Source organism: Scyliorhinus torazame, chromosome 7 (genome assembly GCF_047496885.1).
Source record: "Scyliorhinus torazame isolate Kashiwa2021f chromosome 7, sScyTor2.1, whole genome shotgun sequence".
Classification (NCBI taxonomy): domain Eukaryota; kingdom Metazoa; phylum Chordata; class Chondrichthyes; order Carcharhiniformes; family Scyliorhinidae; genus Scyliorhinus; species Scyliorhinus torazame.
Window position 1 is genome coordinate 113189111 of NC_092713.1, and position 23460 is coordinate 113212570.

A 23460-nucleotide genomic window follows, 5' to 3' on the forward strand; every position below is an offset into this window, starting at 1 on the left:
GTGGATGTCCCTCCTGAAAGGAGGCCAACTGAAGTCCTTAGTGGCATCATCCTGCTGCCGCTGATATCCCATCAATGACGAGAGATGCTCTCCACCATGTGGGGAGACTTCTAAGTAAATGCTGCGGTCCTTGCAGGCTTTAAGGCTCTCCTGATTGTGAACCCTATGGCCAACAAAGGGTCTCCTTCTGGCGGCAAGCACTGCCGCACTGAAAAGGCTGCCCCTGTCTTCCACAATGACACCATCCCTTCCTCCACTGAGCCACCACTGATTGGCCCTGACGAGCCCAAACACCTGTGCATTCTGGAGCTTCCTCCAGTCAGTCTGATCAGGGGCCTGCTGCAGTCCCAGCAGTGGCTACTCGTCCCTGTCACACTGCTGAGACTGAACAGCTACCTGCCTCTTGATTAGCTGACGGTTCTTGGAGGAAGGCCTTTTGTCTTCAAAGGCATGGCAGCCCATTGCCTGATGGTCATTGGACTCCATCAGGATTTCCAAAATGTCCACAATGGGTTGCTACCAGCTTTCTGACTGGTGGATGAGGCCATCACCATTAAATGCAGCCCATACTTGAAAAGCCTTCTTCTCACGAGATATTTATAGGAAATATTCCTGCTCACCTCTGACAAGAAAATTGGGCAGAGTATAAAATGGGCTGTCATTTTGCAATCACTGGTTTGTATTATCACCAAACAAAGGTTATTTGCCCTTTTTAAAAAAAATACCTGAATGATGATGAGTTTGACAACAAATATTTATCTTTCTTCTAGGTCCAATTCCAACCAGAACTGTATCTGCTAAATCTGTTGTGAATATTCCATCGCCATCACTTAACAGATCGAAAGGAATGAAATCTCCCAAAGGCAAACCTAAAAAGTGATGGTTATTGTTTTAACCTCGAGCTATACCTTCACTTTAAAAAAACATTTTGTTTGAAATTCCGTGTCAAGTTGTGCTTTTTTTTTAAACCAATGATGCAGAACATGTTTGTCAAACTGTCAAAGAAAGACAGAAGGGCAAATATGTAGACAAATCTCTGAGAATTGTAAGAAAAATTGGGTAACAATAGTAAGGGATTTCAACTTCCCCAATATTAACTGGGATAGTCAAAGTGTGAAATGCTGAAGGGGCTGAATTCTGAAAATGCATCCAGGAGAGCTTTTTATGGCAATACGTAGAAAGTCCTACGAGGGAGGAGGTAGTGGTAGATCTAATTTTAGGGATATGAAGCTGGGTAAGTGGTTGAAGTTTCAGTGGGGAAGCATTTTGGAAACAGTGATCATAACTCAATAAAATTTAAGGTGGTTATGGCAAAGGAAAGGATAGACCGGAAATTAAGGTTCTAAATTGTGAGAGGGCCAATTTTAATAAAATAAGACAGGATATGTCCAAAGTTAACTGGGAGCAGCTACTTGTAGGAAAATCTACACCAGAGCAGTGGGATTCATTCAGAAAGGAAATAGAGAGTACAAAGGTAACATGTTCCAATGATAGTGATGGGTGGGAGCAATAAGTCCAGAGAGCCCTGGATGTCAAGGGATATCCAAGGTTGGATAAAGAAAACAAGGGAGACTTATGGCCGGTACCGAGGGTTCAAAAAAGCAGAAGCCTGAGAGGAGTACAGAGAATGCAGGGGGTTATTTAAGAAAGAAATTAGGACAGTGAAGAGGGGGCATGAAAAAGCACTGCTGGGTAAAATAAAAGGGTGTTTTAGAAGTATATAAAGGGGAGGGTAAGAGTTGGGGTCATTAGGGACCAACGTGGCATTTTGTGTGTGGAACTGGAAGATGTGGGTGAGGTTTGAAATGAATACTTTGCATCTTTGTTCACTGCGGAGAAAGATGATATATGTATAGAAATCAGAGAGGCGCATTGTGATTTACTTGAATGGGTGGAGGTGCTGTGTTGGGAGGCGGGACAGGAGAGGGTGTAGGTGTCCATGGGGGGGCGGGGGGTGCGCGCGGATGTGGGGGTGGAATGGGACGGCTGAGCTGCCAGTGGCCAGGCCACCTAGTTGGTGAGCATGGAGGCGGTTAGGATGTCCCAGGCGTGGCGGCCCTGGTGCACCCATCATGCAGAATCCTGTCCCTGCCCAGGCTCCATGCCCTATCCATCCTGGCCCTCCTCCGCATCTCCTTGTCGGACGAGGACTTGCGTTCATCCTCTTCCTCCTCCAGCATGTCACCCTTCTGCTGCGTGATGTTGTGGAGGATGCAGCATGCAATCACGATGTGGGAGACCCTCCTATGGCTGTACTGGAGGGCCCGACCAGGGCGGTCCAGGCACATGAACTGCACCTTCAAGACGCTGATGCACCGTTCAATGATGCCCCAGGTTGCTGCATGGGCATCGTTATAGCGGTTCTCCGTGTCGGTCTGGGGCTTCCAGACAGATGTCATTGGCCACGACCACAGCAGATAATCCCTGTTGCCCGAGAGCCAATCCCTCACCTGGGCGTTGGGCATCGACGAGTGTGCCAGGATTCCAGGCGCAGACATGCACGGTGGTCACACACCAAAAGCGCATTCATGGAGTGAAAGCAATTCCGGTTGATAAAGTGCATCCCCTCATGCAACGGTGTTCATAGGGGGACATGTGTCCCCTCGATCACATCCTGGACCTGGGGCATGCCTATGATGACAGTGAATCTCGCTGCCCAGGCAACCCGGTGGGCTCGGTCCACATTGAAATTGGTAGAGTATGCCACCCGGGCGTATAGAGCATCCGTGACAGCGCGAATATGACAGGCAGGTCCCCACTCGCTGCCTGGAAGGACCTCGAGGTATAAAGGTTCAGGGCGCCTGTTACCTAGATGGCCACTGAAAATGGGTGTCCTCCACCATACCCCTGCGGTTCCAGGAACGCCATCAAAAGGCAGAGATGTTGCACGGTCTCCCTGCACAGCCGTAGTCATCGGCGACATGCTAGGTCCGGCAGTTCCTCGAAGGACAGGTGCTGCCAAAATACACGGCCTGATGCGGTGCCTCCTTCCCACCTCCTCCTCGGACTGAAGGACGCCAGCTCTCCAGCCTCACCAGCTAGCCCCTGCTCCTCTGGGGCAGGCTCCAATTCTGCAGACTTCTCCCTGAGCAGCTCCTGTGATGCAGCCTCAGTGCGTCCACCAGGGCTGCCAGCGACAGGCCAATGCCAACCATTCTTGGCTGGACTCCACAATCCATTGTCTGCAGGGGGTAAAGCATGGTGAGTACCCTTGCCCATTCAGCTCCAATGGGCTACCTGGTGGCCCTGCCCCGCATTCTCTTTGCGTCCTTACTCTCCACTGTCGTACCGGATGATTGGAGGGAAGTAATATGTCTAGGCCAATTCAGTTTCTGATCAATGATAACCCAAGGATGTTGATTCCAATGAAAAATGGTGTCCGTCTCAACAGAGTGGGATTAGCACTTGAGAGGCTGGCAAGCTGCAGCTGCATATAAGCACTCCACTCTCCACACTCACTCATTCCAGCCAATTGCTGGGGCTGGTTTAGCACAGTGTGCTAAACAGCTGGCTTGTAATGCAGAACAATGCCAGCAGCGCGGGTTCAATTCCCCTACCGGCCTCCCCGAACAGGCGGCGGAATGTGATGACTAGGGGCTTCACAATAACTTCATTTAAGCCTATTTGTGACAATAAGCAATTATTATTATTATGTTGTGGAGAATCCCTGGGAATTACAGACCAGTCAGTCTTACGTCCATGGTGAGCAAAATATTGGAAAGGATTCTGAGAGGTCGGATTTACGATTATTTAGAAAAACATAGTTTGATTAAAGATAGTCAGCATGGCTTTGTGAGGGGCAGGTCATGCCTCACAAGCCTCATTGAATTCTTTGAGGATGTGACGAGACACATTAATGAAGGTTGGGCAGTGGATGTGGTGTGCATTGATTTCAGGAAGACATTTGATAAGGTTCCCCATGATAGGCTCATTCAGAAAGTTAGGGGGCATGGGATACAGGGAAATTTGGCTGTCTGGATATAGAATTGGCTGGCCGAAAGAAGACAGCGAATGGTAGTGGATGGAAAGTATTCCGCCTGGAGGTCGGTGACCAGTGGTGTCCCGCAGGCATCTGTTCTGGGACCTCTTCTCTGTGGTTTTTATAAATGACTTGGATGAGGAAGTGGAAGGGTGGGTTAGTAAGTTTGCCGATGACACAAAGGTTGGTGGAGTTGTAGATAGTGTTGAAGGCTGTTGCAGGTTACAACAGGACATTGACAGGATGCAGAGCTGGCCTGAGAAGTGGCACGTGGAGTTCAACCTAGATAAATGTGAGGTGATTCATTTTGGAAGGTCGAATTTGAATGCTGAATACAGGGTTAAAGGCAGGATTCTTGGAAGTGTGGAGGAACAGAGGGATCTTGGTGTCCACGTACAGAGATCTCTCAAAGTTGCCACCCAGGTTGATAGGGTTGTTAAGAAGGCGTATGGTCTGTTAGCTTTTATTAACAGGTGGATTGAGTTTAAGAGCCACAAGGTTTTTGCTGCAGCTTTATAAAACCCTGGTTAGACCACACTTGGATTATTGTGTCCAGTTCTGGTTGCCTCATTATAGGAAGGATGTGGATGCTTTGGAGAGGGTGCAGAGGAGATTTACCAGGATGCTACCTGGACTGGAGGGCATATCTTATGAAGAAAGGTTGAGGGAGTGTTATGGGCGAGGCGTTTTCAGAACCCCAAAATGTATCATGGAGTTCAACCAACCTCTCCCTTTAATGGATTTGTTGCTTTTCCTAGCACACGGCTTTTTCCCTAGGAGTGGGATTACAATTATGGACACGTGGGTTTTTAAATACAAAACACTGTTTATTCCATGAACTCAACTTAACATCTTAAATAAACATTGGATCTCTTAACATCCCTTACTTCAAAGATAACTCAGAAAATATTGCAACAGTAAATAATTCCTTAAAATGTTCCTTCAAACTTCCAAGAGACTTAACACCTTTAAACAAAATCACATCAGGTTAAAGGCTTTACAATTATGAGTTTAAATCACCCAAATGATCCAAAGATGGTCTTTTATGTAGACATCACAGCTCACTGCAAAACACAGACACACACAAGCTACTTTTTCCAACTGGCTTTCTTTCTCCCTTCAAGCAACTCACAGCAAACCAGAACTTCTCAAGCTGCTGTCTCAAGCTGGCTTTCTCCTTTTAATCAGCTCACAGCAAAACAGCCAGGCACTTTTAAACTGCTCTCAGCTAAACCAGCCAGGCACTTTTTAAACTGCAAAGCCAAACTGCAAAATGGCTGAACTGAGCTGAACTCCACCCACTCTATGGCATCACTGTTTTCTTAAAGGTGCATTGCTTAAACACCCATGTCTTAAAGGTACCCTCACATGACAGGGAGCTAGGGCTTTTCTCACTGGAGCGAAGAAGGCAGAGAGGTGATTTGATAGGGGTGTACAAGGTGATGAGAGGCATTGATAGAGTGGATAGCCAGAGACTTTTCAGGGTGGAAATGGCTGTCACGAGGGGATATAATTTTAAGGTGATTGGAGTAAGGTATAGGGGAAATGTCAGAGATAGGTTCTTTACACAGAGATTGATGGGTGTGTGGAATGCACTGCCAGCAGAGGTGGTGGAGTCAGAATCATTAGGGACATTTAAGTGACTCTTGGACAGGCACATGGACAGCAGTAAATTGAAGGGGTGTAGGTTAGGTTGATCTTAGATTAGGATAAATGGTCGGCACAACATCGTGGGCCGAAGGGCCTGTACTGTGCTGTACTGTTCTATGTTCTAATTGCCAGGCAATTGTTACCTGGGGACTTCAGAAGGGGGTCTACCCCAGTGCCTCTTTGGGATGCCCTCCACCCCGCCCGCATCATGATGCTCTGTAGCCTCGAAGTTATGGGCCAAAGAGTTATTTATGGTACAAATGGAGGCCAGTCAGCCCATCAAATTTATGTGAGCTCTCTGTAGAGTGGAAAGTTTCATTCCATCCGACCATTATTCATGGGTATTGGAAATGATGGCTGAGTTTCTGGTGTAATTGGCAAATTGAATCCAGAATACACATGGCACTGCACTCGCTTTGACAAGGTAAAATTACTCCTATGTTTCTGCACAAACACGTCAACATAACCTTGAGTGAAAAATCTCCCATGAATCAGTGCAATGATTCGGTGTTAATGGAACATAATTAATTCATGACTGGAGCAGGGACAAAGGGGCCTCCAGTCCTGATTGTGTTATAAAAGGTAGGTGAAAATTATTTGCCTGCACAGTGAAACTGGAGACCACAAGATAAGTAGCACTTTACTCTTGGTTTAATTTAACTAGTATTTCTGCAGCAGCAAGACAGACTTGTGGCTTCATTTAACCTATAGTCAGATGATTGATGCTGAATTATTGTGAGTACAGAGGCCTCTGCACCTGAGAATATTGGTGTAATGATTACACACGCATAATGGTTATAATTCTGCCTTTTTGATCTAGGGGAATGGTTTGTGGGTGGGGAATGGTTTGAGCAAAGGGACTGTTAAACCAGTGTAAAGGTTTGTGACACTTGAGTGTAACATAATTATGGAAATCAGTCACATGCTTAAAATTCTGCTAAATCCTTTTGCTCTAGCTGATTCGAATGTGTCCAGGGGTAAATAATATGGAAACTCTAAAGAGTAAGGTTAAGATCATCCATTCATGGGACCTTGTCAATGCTTAATATGGCTCATACTGATGCTGAGAAATGTAAACCAAGAAACAGAACATACATTACAGGATTCAAATGATTCATTTTTAAGAAGGGAAATAAAACACTGGAAAAATTTGTTTCTCGCTCTACCTGAACTTCTGGACATAATTTAGAACCTTTTTCAATCAGTATAATTTCAGGAAACTGTCCCAAGATTTGTGGCCATGTCGTCAGTTGTCTAGGTTTGGAATTCTGTCTCCAAACTTTCTCACTTCTCCTTCCTCACAAATTTATGAAATTACTTCAAACCTACTGTTTTGACTGCACGGTAGCACAGTGGTTAGCACTGTTGCTTCACAGCTCCAGGGTCCCAGATTTGATTCCCAGCTTGGGTCACTGTCTGTGTGGAGTTTGCACGTTCTCTCCATGCCTGCATGGGTTCCCTCCGGGTGCTCCAATTTCCTCCCATAGTCCAAAGATGTGCAGGTTAGGTGGATTGGACATGATAAATTGCCCTTTAGTGTCCAAAAATGTTAGATGGCATTGCTGGGTTAAGGGGATAAGGTGGGCGGTGTGGGTTTAAGTAGGGTGCTCTTTCCAAGGGACGGTGCAGACTCGATGGGCTGAACGGCCTCCTTCTGCACTGTAAATTCTATGATTCTTTGACCAAGTGTTGTCTCACCTGTCCTAATGTTTCCTTCCTGCTTGCTACCTACCACTCCTGTGACGTACATTGGAATGTTTTTACCACATTAAAGCTACTGTGTAAATTCAGGCTGTTGTTTAATATAGAAGCATTATAAATGAGCACGCTTTGATGGTTAGGCTTAAATGGTCAGTGAAATTTGGATAAATAGAAATTATGTGCACAATACATTTGTACATGAATTTACACAATGCAGGATATTTATATTGTGCTCTGATTCCATGTACCTCGTTGTAAATTCACAAAACATTGCACCCTATGGAAGTAAAAAATGGAGATCAAGTATTTAAATACCAAGATCAGCAAATTGCTTGCACACTGCCCAACAATTAAAGAACCAATTAAGGACATTAACAAGTCAATAGACAGCAATGCTGCCCGTGTGATTTTTCAGCTCATTGCATTGGCAAAATGGTTGGGCGTTAAACACGTTTTTTTACATTTCCTCGTCTTACATCTTCTGCCACTTACAGGTACCAAGGCTGTGCATGGCTCCTGCAGGATTCGATGATGGCTCCTAGATGACCAGGGCTATCCCTTGATGAGGTAGCTGATGACTCCACTCGGCCACCTAAGAACTGAGGCCAAGGAGAGATACAGCAGGAGTCATGTCTCCACAAGAGCAGCAGTGGAAAGGACCCTCAGGCTCGGAAGATGCATTTCAGTTGCCTGGACCAATCTGGAGAGCATTGCAGTATCCTCCAAATTGCATCTCCCTCATAGTTGCTGCATGTTTTGTCCTGCAAAATCTGGGAAACCTAGTGGAGGCTGCGGAAAGCGTGGCAGCTCCATAGGCTGGGGAGGATGACACCAGTGATAGGTCATGGGAACAACCTGGGGAGATGCAGGGTGAGGATATCGAAGCAGATGACAAGAACATTCTGGGAGGGCAGAGACACCAGGGATGCTTTGATACATCAAACCTTCATCTGGGCATCAATGCTTACTTGATCTACAATCATTAAATGAGAGCCTAACTCAGAAAGCCAGCACCATACAACATCATATAGTTACAAGCCTGTGCAGCATCTGGCACTTATTCCAAGCAACGAAACAACTCAGCCCATTAAATTAAAGAAAATGTTTATGTTACTTCACATGAACAGAAAAAGAATATACAATTTTGTCAATCCCTAACACAAATTTCAAAATAATACTCGCAAATAATGTCACCCATGACACACCCCTGCTATGCTCAAGGTACCATAAAAACTTACGTCTGTGGGTGCTGCGAATTGGTGCCCACACTTTCACTGATAGCTGCATTAGAGGAAAATTACTAACTTTTCTGTTCTAGTGGCTGTGATCACCTTGGCGGTCAACCTCTGGCTGGAGGACTTCCGGTTGCGGCTATGTCTGGGTAGGTCGCACGTTCAGCAGCTCCCGCCAAGAATGGACTTTTGGGCACTTTTGAGGAGCCCCAGCGGCACTTGGACGACGATTCCCGGTGTGGGAAGGCAACAGTAAGGTTCCCCCAGCATTGTATGGAGTGGACCAGAAGTGGAGCGATTATAAAAAAAAGTGGTTTTGGGGCAGAGGGGAGAGCGGGTGCGGAAAAATAAGATGGCGGCGCGTGGAGACCAGGCAGCGTGGGCGCAATGGTCGCGGGAGCAGCAGGGGTTCTTGAAAAGTTGCTTTGCGGAGCTGAAAGCAGAAATGCTGACCCCAATGAAGGCGTCGATCGAAAAGCTGGTGGATACCCAGAAGGCCCAGGGGGCGGCGATCCGTGAGGTGCAGCAGAAAGCCTCTGAAAACGAGGACGAGATACTGGGCCTGACGGTGAAAGTGGAGGCGCACGAGGCGCTGCACAAGAAGTGGCAGGAAAAGTTCGAGGACCTGGAGAATAGGTCGAGGAGGAAGAATCTCCGGATTCTGGATCTCCCTGAAGGAGTGGAGGGGTCCGACGTGGGGGCATATGTAGCCATAATGCTGAATACATTAATGGGCGCGGGAGCCTTCCCGCGGCCCTTGGAGCTGGATGGGGCTCACAGAATCCTGGCAAGGAAGCCTAAAGCCAATGAGCCGCCAAGGGCTGTAGTGGTGAGGTTTCACCGCTTCATGGACAGGGAGTGCGTCCTGAGATGGGCGAAGAAGGAACGGAGCAGCAGGTGGGAGAATACGGAGATCCGTATTTATCAAGACTGGAGTGCAGAGCTGGCGAAGAAGAGGGCTGGATTCAACCAGGCCAAGGCGGTGCTCCACCGAAAGAGGGTGAAGTTCGGGCTGTTGCAGCCAGCGCGACTGTGGGTCACTTTTCAAGATCGCGACCATTATTTTGATACGCCGGATAAGGCGTGGACCTTTATACAAACCGAGAGGTTGGACTCGAACTAAGGGGTGGATGTGGGGTTGGGTTCGTTTTTTCGTTGTTGTGTGGGCAAGCTGGGGAGTGGGAAGGGGTGAATGGATGTGATATGTGGGTTTTGTGGGTCTGTGGGCATCGGTACTATTTTGCAGGGCCGGTCCCCGTGTGCGAAGGGGGGAGGGGGGGCAGGAGGCCCTGGGTCGTGGGGAACTGGGGTGAGGTTGTAGGAGAAAGGAGCTGCGCCATAGGGGGCGGGGCCGGCCCAGGTGGAAAACGCAGGCTTTTTCCCGCGCTGAGGATGGGTGGGGTGGAGCCTGAGGGGAGGGGCGGTGCTGGAGGGGTGCTCACATCGGCCTGAAAGGGGGGGGTGGGATGGGGATTCCACACGGGAGGCAGTTGGCAAAGGCGGGAGTGGCCGGGGTCAGCAGGAGTCAGCTGACTTACGGGAGTGAAATGGGGGGAGCAAGGGGGCTAGACGGTGGTCTGGGGGGGTGGGAGGAACTGCTGCTGTACTGACCGAAGAGGAGCTGGAGGTAAAAGGGAGAGTCAGGGCAGGGGTTCGCCACCTGGGGGACTGGAGTGTGCGGGAGGCGTGGGCACGTGGCTGGCCTAAGAAGGGGGATGGTTAGTCGGCAGGGGGGGGTGCGCGAGTAGCCCCCTGATCCGGCTGATAACATGGAATGTGAGGGGCCTAAATGGGCCGGCCAAGAGGGCCCGGGTGTTCACGCACTTAAAGGGACTGAAGGCAGACGTGGTTATGCTTCAGGAGACGCACTTGAAGGTGGCAGATCAGATCAGGCTGAGAAAAGGATGGGTGGGGCAGGTCTTTCATTCAGGGCTGGATGCGAAGAACAGAGGGGTTGCAATACTGGTGGGGAAGCGGGTGTCATTCGAGGCGCTGAACATTGTGGCTGATAATGGGGGCTGATAATGGTGAGTGGTAGGTTGCAGGGGACCCGGGTGGTACTGGTGAATGTGTATGCCCCGAATTGGGATGATGCTGGGTTTATGAAGCGCATGTTGAGTTGGATCCCGGATCTGGAAGCGGGGGCTTGATAATGGGGGGGACTTTAATACGGTACTGGACCCAGCATTGGACCGATCCAGGTCAAGGACGGGTAAGAGGCCAGCTGCGGCTAAGGTGCTAAGGGGTTTTATGGACCAGATTGGGGGAGTGGATCCGTGGAGGTTTGCCAGGCCAGGGGCCAGAGAGTTCTCTTTTTTCTCCCACGTACAAAAGGCCTATTCACGGATAGACTTCTTTGTGATGAGTAGGACACTGATCGCGAGAGTAGAGGGAACGGAATATTCGGCTGTAGCGATTTCGGACCACGCCCCGCACTGGGTGGAGTTGGGGTTGGGGGAGGAGAGGGACCAGTGCCCGCTATGGCGCCTGGATGTGGGACTGTTGGCAGTCTTGTGGGCGGGTCCGGGGGTGCATTCAGAGATACATAGAGGCCAATGATAATGGGGAGGTGCAGGTGGGTGTGGTTTGGGAGGCTCTGAACGATGTGGTTAGGGGAGAGCTAATTTAAATTAGGGCTCACAGGGAGAAGAGAGAGAGGATGGAGAGGGAGAGGTTGGTGGGGGAGATAGTAAGGGTGGACAGGAGCTATGCAGAGGCCCCCGAAGAGGGGCTGCTGAGGGAGCGATGGAACCTCCAAACGGAATTTGAGTTATTGACCACGGGGAAGGCAGAGGCTCAGTGGAGGAAAATGCAGGAGGCAGTATATGAGTATGGGGAGAAGGTGAGTCGGATAGGCGCATCAGCTACGTAAGAGGGAGGCGACGAGGGAGATTGGAGGAATCGGGGATGGGGGGGGGGAATACGATGCGGAGTGCGGTTAAAATAAATGAGATATTTAGGGATTTCTATGGCGACCTGCACAAGTCACAGCCCCCGGAGGGGGGAGAGGGGATGCGGCGGTTCTTAGATCAGCTGAGGTCCTCGAGGGTGGAGGAAGAGCAGGTGGCTGGCCTGGGGGCCCCGATGGGGCTGGAGGAGCTGGTTAAGGGATTGGGGAGCATGCAAGCGGGCAAGGCCCCGGGACTGGATGAATTTTACAGGAAGTATGTGGATTTGTTGGGCCTGTTGCTGGTGAGAACCTTCAATGAGGCAAGGGAGGAAGGGACTCTGCCCCCGACAATGTCTTGGGCGCTGATCTCGCTGATTCTCAAGCGGGATAAGGACCCACTGCAGTGCGGTTCGTGTAGGCCGATCTCGCTCCTTAACGTAGATGCCAAGTTGCTGGCGAAGGTCCTCGCTACGAGGATTGAGGATTGTGTCCCGGGGGTGATACATGAGGACCAGACGGGGTTCGTGAAGGGCAGGCAGTTAAATGCGAATGTGCGGAGGCTCCTGAACGTGATTATAATGCCCTCGGTGGGAGGGGAAGCGGAGGTGGTGGCGGCTATGGACGCGGAAAAGGCCTTTGATCGGGTGGAGTGGGAGTACCTATGGGAAGTGCTTAGCAGGTTTGAATTCGGGGAAGGGTTCATAGGGTGGGTCAGGTTGTTATACAGGGCCCCGGTGGCGAGCGGGTCTACAAACCGGCGGAGATCAGAATATTTCAGATTGTACCGGGGGACGAGACAGGGGTGTCCCCTGTCCCCTTTGCTGTTCACGCTGGCAATTGGGCCGCTGGCCATGGCATTAAGGGAGTCTAGGAACTGGAGGGGGTTGGTCCGTGGAGGGGAGGAATACCGGGTGTCGTTGTATGCTGATGACCTGTTATATATTGCAGATCCAGTGGAGGGGATGGCGGAGGTCATGCGGATCCTTAGGGAATTTGGGGACTTCTCGGGCTACAAGCTCTACGTGGGGAAGAGTGAGCTCTTTGTAGAGCATGTGGGGTGCCAGGAAAGGGAGCTAGAGGAGCTGACGTTGAAGAGGGCAGAGAGGAGCTTTCGATACCTGGGTATCCAGGTAGCTAGGAGCTGGGGGGCCCTGCATAAGCTCAATTTGACACGGTTGGTGGACCAGATGGAGGAAGACTTTAGGAGATGGGATGTGTTGCCACTTTCCCTGGCGGGTAGGGTGCAGTCGGTCAAGATGACGGTCCTCCCGAGGTTCGTGTTCGTGTTCCAGTGCCTGCCCATCCTAATCCCCAAGGCTTTTTTCAAGCGGGTAAGCAGGAGTATTATGGGGTTTGTATGGGCGAGCAAGACCCCGAGGGTGAAGAGGGTGTTTCTGGAGCGCAGTCGGGACAGGGGCGGGCTGGCGCTGCCGAATCTGTGTGGTTATTATTGGGCAGCTAACGTGGCGATGATCTGTAAATGGGCAATGGAGGGAGAGGGGGCGGCGTGGAAGAGGCTAGAGGCAGCGTCTTGTGTGGGTACTAGCTTGGGGGCACTGGTGACGGCACCGTTGCCGCTACCGCCGACATGGTACACCATGAGCCCGGTGGTGGCGGCGACATTGAAGATCTGGAGGCAGTGGAAGCGACATAGGGGTGAGGTGGGTGCCTCAATTTGGTCCCTGATACAGGATAATCATAGGTTTGTGCCGGGCAGGATGGATGGGGGGTTCCTAAGTTGGCATCGGGCAGGAATTAAAAGGATGGGGACCTGTTTATAGATGGGACTCTTGCTAGCCTGGGGGCGCTGGAGGAGAAATGTGGGTTACCTCCCGGAAACGCTTTTAGATATATGCAAGTGAGGGCGTTTGTGAGACGGCAGGTGAGGGAATTTCCGCTACTTCCAGCACGAAGGATTCAGGACAGGGTGATTTCGGGTGTATGGGTTGGAGAAGGCAAGGTCTCGGCGATTTATCAGGAGCTGCAGGAAGCGGAGGAGGCCTCGGTGGAGGAGTTGAAGGGCAAGTGGGAGGAGGAGCTCGGAGAGGAGCTGGATGAGGGTCTGTGGGCTGATGCCCTGGGCAGGGTCAATTCCTCCTCCTCATGCGCCAGGCTCAGCCTAATACAGTTCAAAGTAGTACATAGGGCACATATGACAGGGGCGATGTTTAATGTTTTTGTTAAAAGGGGGCGTTTTCCCCACTTTTGTACTTATTGGTTAAATGGGGTTACTGTATCCTTGTTTGATTTCCTATGTACAATTTTGATTTTCTTTCTTTCTTTCTGGAGTATTTGGTTGAAAATTTTGAATAAACATTTTTTTTAAAAAAAAACCTCTGGCTGGAGGAGCCTGAGGTGACTCCACCGGGAAGGGTGCATGCAGCCCAGGGCAAGGAACCCCAGTAAAAGTGGCATCATTAGATGCAGCGGCCACTGGCAGAGGAGCGAAGGAGCTGGTGGCTTCATCCAGAGAGCCCTGAGAGGAGCCCACAGAGACAATAAGCAGCTTGTCCGCCAATGTGAGAGGCATTTGCACCTCCCTGCTCACCGTTGATTGACGGCACTTAGATGCCTCATGCATCTCTCACACTGGCAGTGCTGGTTTTCAGGTTCGAGCCTGACCCCTGGAAACATTGAGGGTGTTTCTGGAGCTGTCTTTTCTTGAGAATTGCCACTCTCTCAATGGAGGAGGCTGTGCGCTCAGCGTTAAGAGTCAATGCAGTCCCCATGCTCCGCATGGATTCCTCCGTGATAGAGGCCATGACACACAGACCCTCATGGATCTCCACCAGATCTCCACATGTATCCTGGACATCAGGCATCTGATAGACAACGCCAAAGGATCGTCGTGTCATCTGCCTCTGTCTCAGCATGGTCCTGGTCTCAGGCAATGCTCTCACTGTTGATAATCTGGGACCTCTCTGCCTCTGCCACCTCCTGACAACAGTGTGATGTTGTGTTTGGCAGGTGAGTATCTGTGTTTGTGCCTCATTCCAAGAGTGTGTAGCTGGTGCAGGAACTATGTCTTTCTGGGATCTTAACTAGGGTACTTGGGGTCACCTACGGCTCCTGTGGATGGCGTAAATGTGGAAGACAGGCACAACATCAGTACATTCAACCATCATAGCCATCATGTTTGCTCAGTGAGCTGCATGGTGCCATCTGCAGTGGAGCCTCAATGGGCACTCTGGCTGCAACAGCTCACTTTCTGATGAGACGAGCCCGTAATGTTTCTGGTATCCATGACACACGGATCTGGAACCTGCACTCTTACCTTCATCCAAGGCCCCGCCTCACCACGACTGGAGGAGCGAGATGGCCAGTGGCACGCCAGCTCCAGAGTATCACTCGCATACTTTGTTAGCACAAGCAGATTTGGAACTCCCCCACTGGTTCTATGACATCTGCCACATTGTGACTTGTCTTCACCTGACAGGGAACAATGGAAGGTCTCATTAGTGCTCCGTCTCAGAATTCCGGTGGCGACCATGGAGTGAGTGGTCGCACATTTGGTGGTTCCCGCTCATGGTGAACTTTTGGGGCCTTTTCTCCCGATTTATGGTGGATCTGATCAATAAAACAAGGTGTTGGGGAAGTAGAAGAGAACGGTTCCCCAGCAGTGTATGGATTTGTGGACAGAAGTGGTTTGAAAAGAAGAGAGCGTTTGTTGAAAACGGGAGTGGAGCCTGTGACAGAGGGCAATATGGCGGAAGTTCAGGGACCGAAACTGCCGGCCTAGTGGTCAACGGATCAACTTGTGGCCTTTTTCCATGAGAAATTTGCTCAGCAGAGAAAGGAATATCTGGAAGACCTGGCCAGGGTGGTGGATCTGATAAAGGCGGGGATCGATAGCATGGAGCAGAGATTGGAAGCCCACGGCCAGGCGATCCAGAAGGTAGAAGAGGCGGTGGCTGAGCACGATGATCAGCTAGCCGCGATGGCGGCAGAGCTGGGGCTGATGAAGGACCATCAGAAGAGGCTGCAGGACAAGGTGGAGGATCAGAACAGATCGCGCAGGCAGAATCTGAGGATTGTCGGTCTGCTGGAGGGCAGTGGGGGAATGGATGCTGGTGCATATGTGGCACATATGTTCAAAGTTGCTGAGAGAAGGGGCATTTGCTCGCTCCTTGGAGGTGGACAGAGCGCACAGGGCGCTTATGAGGAAGCTGCTGAAGAATGAGCCGCCGAATGCACTGGTTCCTGGACAAGGAACAGATCTTGAGATGGGCCAAGCAGACGAGGCACTGCTTATGGGAAGGCAGCGAGCTGCTCATCTATCAGGACCTGGGTGTGTGACAGTCTAGGAGTATTCTACCTAAGATCTTCCCGATTAGTTGAGGTTGTAAGCTACCAGACAAGGTCTTGTCAATATCTAAAGTAAGACTCGCTTTTTGGGATGTCTAATTATAGTATCAACAATGTTCCTTACTTTCACTACCTTCAGTATGCGAGAGAGACTATCACTTAGGGGGCTATCTTATCCGTAACTGCAGCTAAATCTTTCTTATTCTGAGAGCCGGGTATGGGTAAGTCATCCTCCAGTAGCCTCAGAGGTGAGAATATGATGTGCCTTAGTTAAATGTCACACTTATTTATGAAAATAGACAAGGATCTGTATGGTAAAATATATACGCAATTTATTTAAAGAATAAGGGTAATACAAGTTTTTAGTAAATGATACAGTTTGGCAAATACAGGATATAGATGAGTTAGCCCTTGAATTCCCTAACTACATAGTTACCTAAGCTACGAACAATTCATACTTACAACAGCTAGTAATCTCAGAATTCAATACTCAACCAAGAGCAGAATTCTACGAGTCGAGATAAAGGCAGCAGCTTGGTCAGGTAAATGCTCAGCAATCTTCTGTTGAAGGAGCGGCAGAAGCTACAGGTGGAGCTTTGTCTGTTGTCTACCGGGAAGGCGGTGGGGCAGTTGAGGAAAGCGAGAGGGGTGGCATATGAGTATGGGGAGAAGGCCAGCAGGATGCTAGCACACCAGCTTAGGAAATGGGAGGTGGCGAGGGAGATAGGAAGAGTGAAGGATAGAGGGGGGAGCACGGTCTTAGACCCAGTAGGGGTGAATGGGGTGTTCAAGGAATTTTATAGCAGGCTATACGAGTTGGAACCCCCAGCTGGGGTGGAGGGGATAAGGCAGTGTTTGGAGGGACTGGAGTTTCCAAGGGTGGAGGAAGAATTGGTGGAGGATCTGGGAGCCTCGATTGGGCTCTTTGAGGTAGTGGAGGGATTGGAGGCTATGCAGTCGGGCAAGGCCCCGGGGCCAGATGGGTACCCAGTGGAATTCTACAGGAGGTTTTCTGGGGTGCTGTGGGGTGCTGGCCCTACCGAATTGTAGGAACTAATATTGGGCGGCAAATATAGCTATGACAGTCAGAGAGATCTAGCTGCACAGGTCCACAGGTAACTGAAAAGGGCAACACAGGTGGAGAAGGTAGTCAAAAAGGCATACGGCATGCTTGCCTTCATTGGCCGGGGCATTGAGTATAAAAATTGGCAAGTCATGTTGCAGCTGTATAGAACCCTAGTTAGGCCACACTTGGAGTATAGTGTTCAATTCTGGTCACCACACTACCAGAAGGATGTGGAGGCTTTAGAGAGGGTGCAGAAGAGATTTACCAGGATGTTGCCTGATAGCTTTGAGGAGAGGTTGAATAAACTTGGTTTGTTCTCACTGGAACGACGGAGGTTGAGGGGCGACCTGATAGAGGTCTACAAAATTATGAGGGGCATAGACAGAGTGGATAGTCAGAGACTTTTTCCCAGGGTAGAGGGGTCAATTACTAGGAGGCATAGATTTAAGGTGCGAGGGGATAGGTTTAGAGGAGATGTACCAAGTGCTGATGCCATTGCCAGGCAACCGGAAAGTTATTATAATGGTTGCAGACAGCATTGAAGAATAATATAGGAAAAATGCATGAGATATAGATGTGTAAGTCATATGATTACACAGGACCTTGTGACCTCTTGCAGATAACAGTTTGTAGCTGAACTTACTTTAGTCACTGTCAGCTTTGGAACACAGCTCTTAAAATAATGCTTACTCTTCCCACAATCTTCCTGTAGGCATTCATATATTGTAGCCGACATTGCACTTATGATGGTAACAAGGACAACTTGCACTTTGACAAATGTACAAGGCATTCTATTTGATAATAGTCTGTGGCAAGGGATCTGTATCTTAATGTCCCACTCCTTTTGATTGTGAACTTGTTGCTCTCTATTACCTGACTTCATTAAGTACTAACCCTGTTTTTTTTCTTAACTTCCATGAACGTTGAATATTTTATGCAAAACACTTGCAATAAAATGTTGCCTTGACTCAGAATTAATTTGCAGATTATTCTTCTGTAATATTGGTGGCTGGCTGTGCAGTTCGGTGCCTATATATCTGGCATAAAAAAAAGTATATAATACTTGTCAACTCGAATTGAGTCATTTCCATCACTACAACATTGGAGAGTCAGTCTTGGTTTCCCGCAGCTGAGGTTCTGCTGTGTCTCGTGCTCCAGTGGCAGCAGTGCCCACTAAAGGTTTCTGGGTAACAGTTGACATGGCATTAGGGAGTTCAAAAGGCACAGGTAAGATGACAGTAGATGTTTTCTCAGCAGAAAGAGCTTGTAGTGTGTGAAGGTAGTGCAGTTGGACAGCAGCAGAAGATCCACACAGAACATCCGCTGCAGTTTTCAGAGCTTCTGAGGCCTCCTTTTCAGCTTCAGCTGCAATCACCTGCAATTTATTTACAAAGATTGGAGAGTTAGGCTTGCGCCAAATCATTCTGTTTGAAGAACTCATACTTTCATTAGTTCTTAGGGTGAAGAATAATTCATTAAATTGGTCCATCTCTATGGTAAGAAAAATGTAAATTCACCTCATACAATTAATAAAGGTAAGTTTTCCTTCTATTTCCAATACAGTATTAATATTACCATTATGTTTTTGCTCCTTCTCCCATCATCATTTCTAGAGACAAAAAGACCTACATAATTATATTTCTTTGTAAAATAACTACAAGGGGTCCGAAAGAAAATGTCTGCAATCATTTAGGTGTTATAAAGAGAAATGGGTAATTGTTAGCATTTCTTAGTTGTCCTATTGCCATGTTTTATATATCTTAAAGTGACTTCTGAACAGAAACGTTTTGAATAACCTGCCTCCCATTCTCACACACCCTCTCAGTCCACTAGTGGCAACATGTAAAAGGAGTGCTGCTCACATTCCAGTGTTCCCATTCATATCACTGGACTGGAGCATCTTCATCTCACATGCTGAGCTAAACCAACAAGTCGTGGTTAAATTAAAGAGTGCCAAGCCATGTCCACATGCTGGTGGGTCTTTACACTGTATGCCTGGGGGCCAGACCTCCTCTGAGTTCCTCTGCAGATTTAGCCGAGGGCCATGAGTGATCCAATTCCCACGTGTCCACATGCAGAGGCACAATTGAAAACTTGCTAATAGGCTGTGTACAGGAAGAGACTTACACATGGCTCTCTTTTTCACATTGCGACCATTTCACTGAAAATAAGAAGCAAACAGGCATACAAAAGTGGAAAGCATGATAACTCTTCACCCACATACTAGATTCATCACATTGAGCTGTTGGATACACAAACTCCCAGTTATGTGTGAATAGCTCTACAGCTTTGTGGATATCTCTGGAAAGTTGAAGATTAAGAGAGTAAACCCTAGAATCTAGATATGTCATCTTTCCGGCAACTCTGTCACCAAACTGCTGCCAAACATATTTCTTTGCATTCCTTTGTATCCAACTGTGGAGAGCCGGGGAGGGGAGACCCTGACGTTTGGCCAGTCCAAGGTTTCCATAAATCTTTCCCAGGCTTGTGCCCTGGAGAGGACATTCCAGTTTTGCTGCAGTGTTAGCACAACATGGGAGACAGCATTTGATGTGTTGAGTGTTCTGGATCACATACAGGTCACCAACACTTGAAGTAGTGCATTTATTATTTTATTAAAAGGTTAACTATTTAAACATACTTGAAATGTGGGTAAATACGATACCAGCTTTAATTAAAGATCTTTGCCTTGTCCTAACCAGTTGATGCACTCAGCACATGGTGAATGTCTGTGTTGCAGGCTGTGAGCTCTGTGCTCTTAGCTAGCTGCTACTCGAATGAGCGGGAACTCTGATGCCCCCTGTCTTTATAGTGCGTGTGCTCTCACTGGTGATTGGCTGCGGTGTATGTGTATGTTGATTGGTCCCACTGTGTGTCCATCAGTGTGTGTCTGCACCATGATATACTGGTGTATATTATGACAGCATTTACAAGTAATAAGCCCAACTCAATTGGTATAAAGAATAGGCAACAGTTGTAATCGGTTGTTTCTGATGGTAGGAAGGACTAACTGACTATTGGTTAGCCAACACCCATCTCAAGTTGGGCAGCCTCTTGTGCAGATCTTTCATCAGCCACAAGTCATTTGTCAGTGCCATGCACATAATCCTGACATTCCAGCTTGCCAATCAAAGGGCAGCCTCAATGAGTAAGGTCCATATTCTTCAATGGGCGCTTGGAGCTAACAGAGTCTCTGCACAACAAATGAATGGAATCTATCACATCAGGCAAAAAAATGAAATCAATCAAAAGAAAGAAGATGCCAACACTTTGATTGGCAAGCTGGAATGTCAGGATTATGTGCATGGCACTGACAAATGACTTGTGGCTGATGAAAGATCTGCACGAGACAGCTGTTATCAACATGGAACTTGATAGGGTGAACATTGACAAAGATTCCCTGCAAGAGACCAAGTTTGGCGAAAGCACATCACTGAAAGAAAAACATTACAGTTTCATCTGGCAGGGGAAAAGTTCAGAGGAAACATGTGAGCATGGTATAGGCTTCACTGTAAATGTTGTTCGGGGCCACTACTTTTTGCTTAAAGTAGACGAAGTGTGTCATCCCAGTTACTACCAGGAGAAATACATTACGAGATTCCATGCTTTTAAACAAACAAAATAAACTTTACAAAGTCAGACAAGTAAATCAATTCACAGTTTCTATTTTATACTTTAACATTAGGTAAATTAGAGTGGCACGGAGGCACAGTAGTTAGCACTGCAGCCTCACAGCTCCAGGGTCCCAGGTTCAATTCCGGCATCGGGAGACTGAGTGAAGTTTGCACTTTCTCACCATGTCTGCATGGGTTTCCTCCGGGTGCTCCGGTTTCCTCCCACAGTCCAAAGATGTGCAGGTTAGGTGAATTGGCTATGCTAAATTGCCCCTTAGTATCCAAAAAGGTTAGGTGGGGTTACTGGGTTACAGGGAATGGGGTGGAAGCATGGGTTTAAGTAGGGTGCTCTTTCCAAGGGTCGTGCAGACTCGATGGGCCGAATGGCCTCCTTCTGCACTGTAAATTCGATGATCTATGACTAAATATGAATTTACAGCAAACTGGTCAAACACACTACACTGCATATTAAATGACAGATGTCAGTGACCACTGTGAGTCACAATATTCTGTTTGAATTCTGTCTGCCTCATGAGGAACTTTAAGTATTCACTTTGAAAGTTCAAGCCTCTGAATTCCTCAAACGTTCTGGCCTAGATTGCCTCAACAACCACTCACTTCTTAATCATTGAATCATAGAATCCCTCCAGTGCAGAAGGAGGCCATTCGGCACATTGAGTCTGGACCGACCCTCTGAAAGAGCACTCCATCCAGGTCTATTCCCCATTCATCCCACTGTAACCCCATAACATGTCAACAAAAGGAAAAGACCTGGGGAGGGATTCTCCGTTTTAGAGACTGTTGACATTGGAACAGATTCGGTGGACATCTATGACAGCAAAATTGGCGCCTGTCCCAAAGTAATTCCAGAACCGTTAATGGGCTAACACCGGTGCCACGTGGAACACTAGCGATTCCAATGAAAAGCAGTGTCCAAGTTGCTGGGGCGGGATTGACAGCCAAGGGGCAAACTGCAACCGCATATTAGCATTCCACTCCCCACACACACTCATCCCAGCCAACAAGATGGCAGCATAGATAGCAGTTCACAGATGCAGAGCTGGAGACCTTGCTGGACACCATGGAGGAGAGGTTAGCTACCCTGTACCCTGAGGTGGGAAGGAGGCTGCCACCTGCCACCGTACTGGGCGCAGGTGGCAGAGGCTGTGAGTGCCGTAGTCCCAGGGCCGGCCAGCAGTGTCGTAAATAACTGCACAACCTCCTCAGGATGGCCGTGGTGAGTACGCAGCATCATGCCCCTGGCACTAACGCCTGTCCCACACACACATAACCCCCACCCGGAGGGCGACTGTACCTACCCGCCGGCAGTGTGCACGCACCCCACCCTACACCACATGCCGGCACCTATATCAGCCACCATGGCCGGGAGTCCTGGCCACAAAGGCCACCAGCTACCCACCTCTACGCTGCATCCATCCGATTTCCTAACACTGTGTGCTTTCTGGGTCCCCTCCCCCCAGGAGATGGCGGTGCATAACCGCTGGGAGGGAGAAAAGGCCAGATGGGGACCGCCGGACCTGTGACCACTCACCACAGCAGAGCAGTAGGCACTTGGCCTGGTTGGTTGGTCCAAGAGAGAGGGCAGTCGCCGAGGCGGAGTTGGCATCAGGCGAGCAAGTGAGACCACACTGAGTTCCCCATGGCACATGTGGCACAACCCCCACACCCCCCGCACCACCCTCAAATACCATCCCACATCCTCCCCATCACCACCACAACCCAAGATCCAATCATGCATCATGTCTTGTGCCTTGCAGGATCACCTGGTAATGAGGCAGGCCCTTCTGATGTCCCCGACCCTATCCCCAATGCCAAACGGATAGCAGAGAGGAAGGGCTGATGGATAGTGATGAACCGCAGCCCGAGACATCCCGGAGCACCAGCCCAGGGTGTAGCCAGTTAAAATGGCTAACTCACGATTTAAATTGGCTAACTCCCGATTTAAAATGGCGAACGGCAAAGGCTGATGGGAAAGTCAGCCAACAGGACACAAATAAGCAGCTGCAGGTTGAGTGTGTATTTACCTCTGGAAAGGCCAGACTAGATCGATACCAGCAACCATCAGCATAACAAAACACCAGCCATCTGCATATTAATGAGCAATCCCCGGGAACAATGAGCAACATTTAGACACATAAAGCCAAACCAGACTCTTTGGCGCCAGCAGAAGCCTACACAAAGGGGGGCGAACGACCACCTCAAGACCGCCCATCGATCAGGGAACCGCTCCAGCATTGGAGAAAATCGAACCAAGTGATTGGGACAAAGTCCAATCACTTGGAACCAGGGACAGGGTCCGCCCCGAAAGGCGGGAAGCCCCTGGGGACTATAAGAATTAAGCTCCAAGTTCAAATCGTTCTTCTTGACCGGGTCACTCAGCAACGCGAACCAACCCTTGACAGTGACCGGTTCAGCCGCCACCGATATCCAGTAAGTCTTACTTCAACACTCGCTACGAGATGGGCGCTCCTAGCTACCAATCTGTACCAACTTCGAATCCCGCAGGCTCAGAACCCGAATGAAAGGGCATTCGTTTCCCTGGCCTGGTGGGCCAGTTCCAAGTTAAGTATTGGCCTGTTAGCTGTAGAAGTAGCTTAGACGTAGAATTTGTACATGAGTAGTGATTACTGTGTATACTGTGGGCAGCACGGTAGCATGGTGGTTAGCACAATTGCTTCACAGCTCCAGGGTCCCAGGTTCGATTCCCCGCTGGGTCACTGTCTGTGCGGAGTCTGCACGTTCTCCCCGTGTCTGCGTGGGTTCCCTCCGGGTGCTCCGGTTTCCTCCCACAGTCCAAAGATGTGCAGGTTAGGTGGATTGGCCAAGCTAAATTGCCCTTAGTGTCCAAAATTGCCCTTAGTTCTGGGTGGGGTTACTGGGTTATGGGGATAGGATGGAGGTGTGGACTTGGGTAGGGTGCTCTTTCCAAGAGCCGGTGCAGACTCGATGGGCCGAATGGCCTCCTTCTGCGCTGTTAATTCTAAAAAAAGAAAAAAAAAAGA

At 49.0% G+C, this 23460-nt stretch overlaps 2 protein-coding genes across 4 annotated transcripts in view; one reads left to right on the plus strand and one right to left on the minus strand.

Annotated features, from left to right (window-relative positions):
- axdnd1 (axonemal dynein light chain domain containing 1) overlaps positions 1-7960 on the plus strand; it is a 486782-nt gene extending 478822 nt beyond the window's left edge. The window contains exon 28 of one of the 2 annotated variants that reach the window (XM_072511281.1): positions 7825-7960. In XM_072511281.1, the coding sequence (XP_072367382.1) occupies positions 7825-7862 (38 nt within the window). In that variant the 3' untranslated portion in view covers positions 7863-7960. Of the gene's footprint in view, positions 1-770; positions 939-7824 lie in introns of those variants that run through there. The other variant, XM_072511280.1, reaches the window with a different exon arrangement.
- Positions 7961-16072: 8112 nt separating this feature from the next.
- The window catches only part of LOC140426469 (podocin-like), a 96231-nt gene continuing 88843 nt past the window's right edge, over positions 16073-23460 (minus strand). For both annotated transcript variants that reach the window (XM_072511283.1, XM_072511282.1), the window contains one exon: positions 16073-18198. In XM_072511283.1, coding sequence (XP_072367384.1) covers positions 17917-18198 — 282 coding nt within the window. In that variant the 3' untranslated portion in view covers positions 16073-17916. The remainder of the gene's footprint in view (positions 18199-23460) is intronic.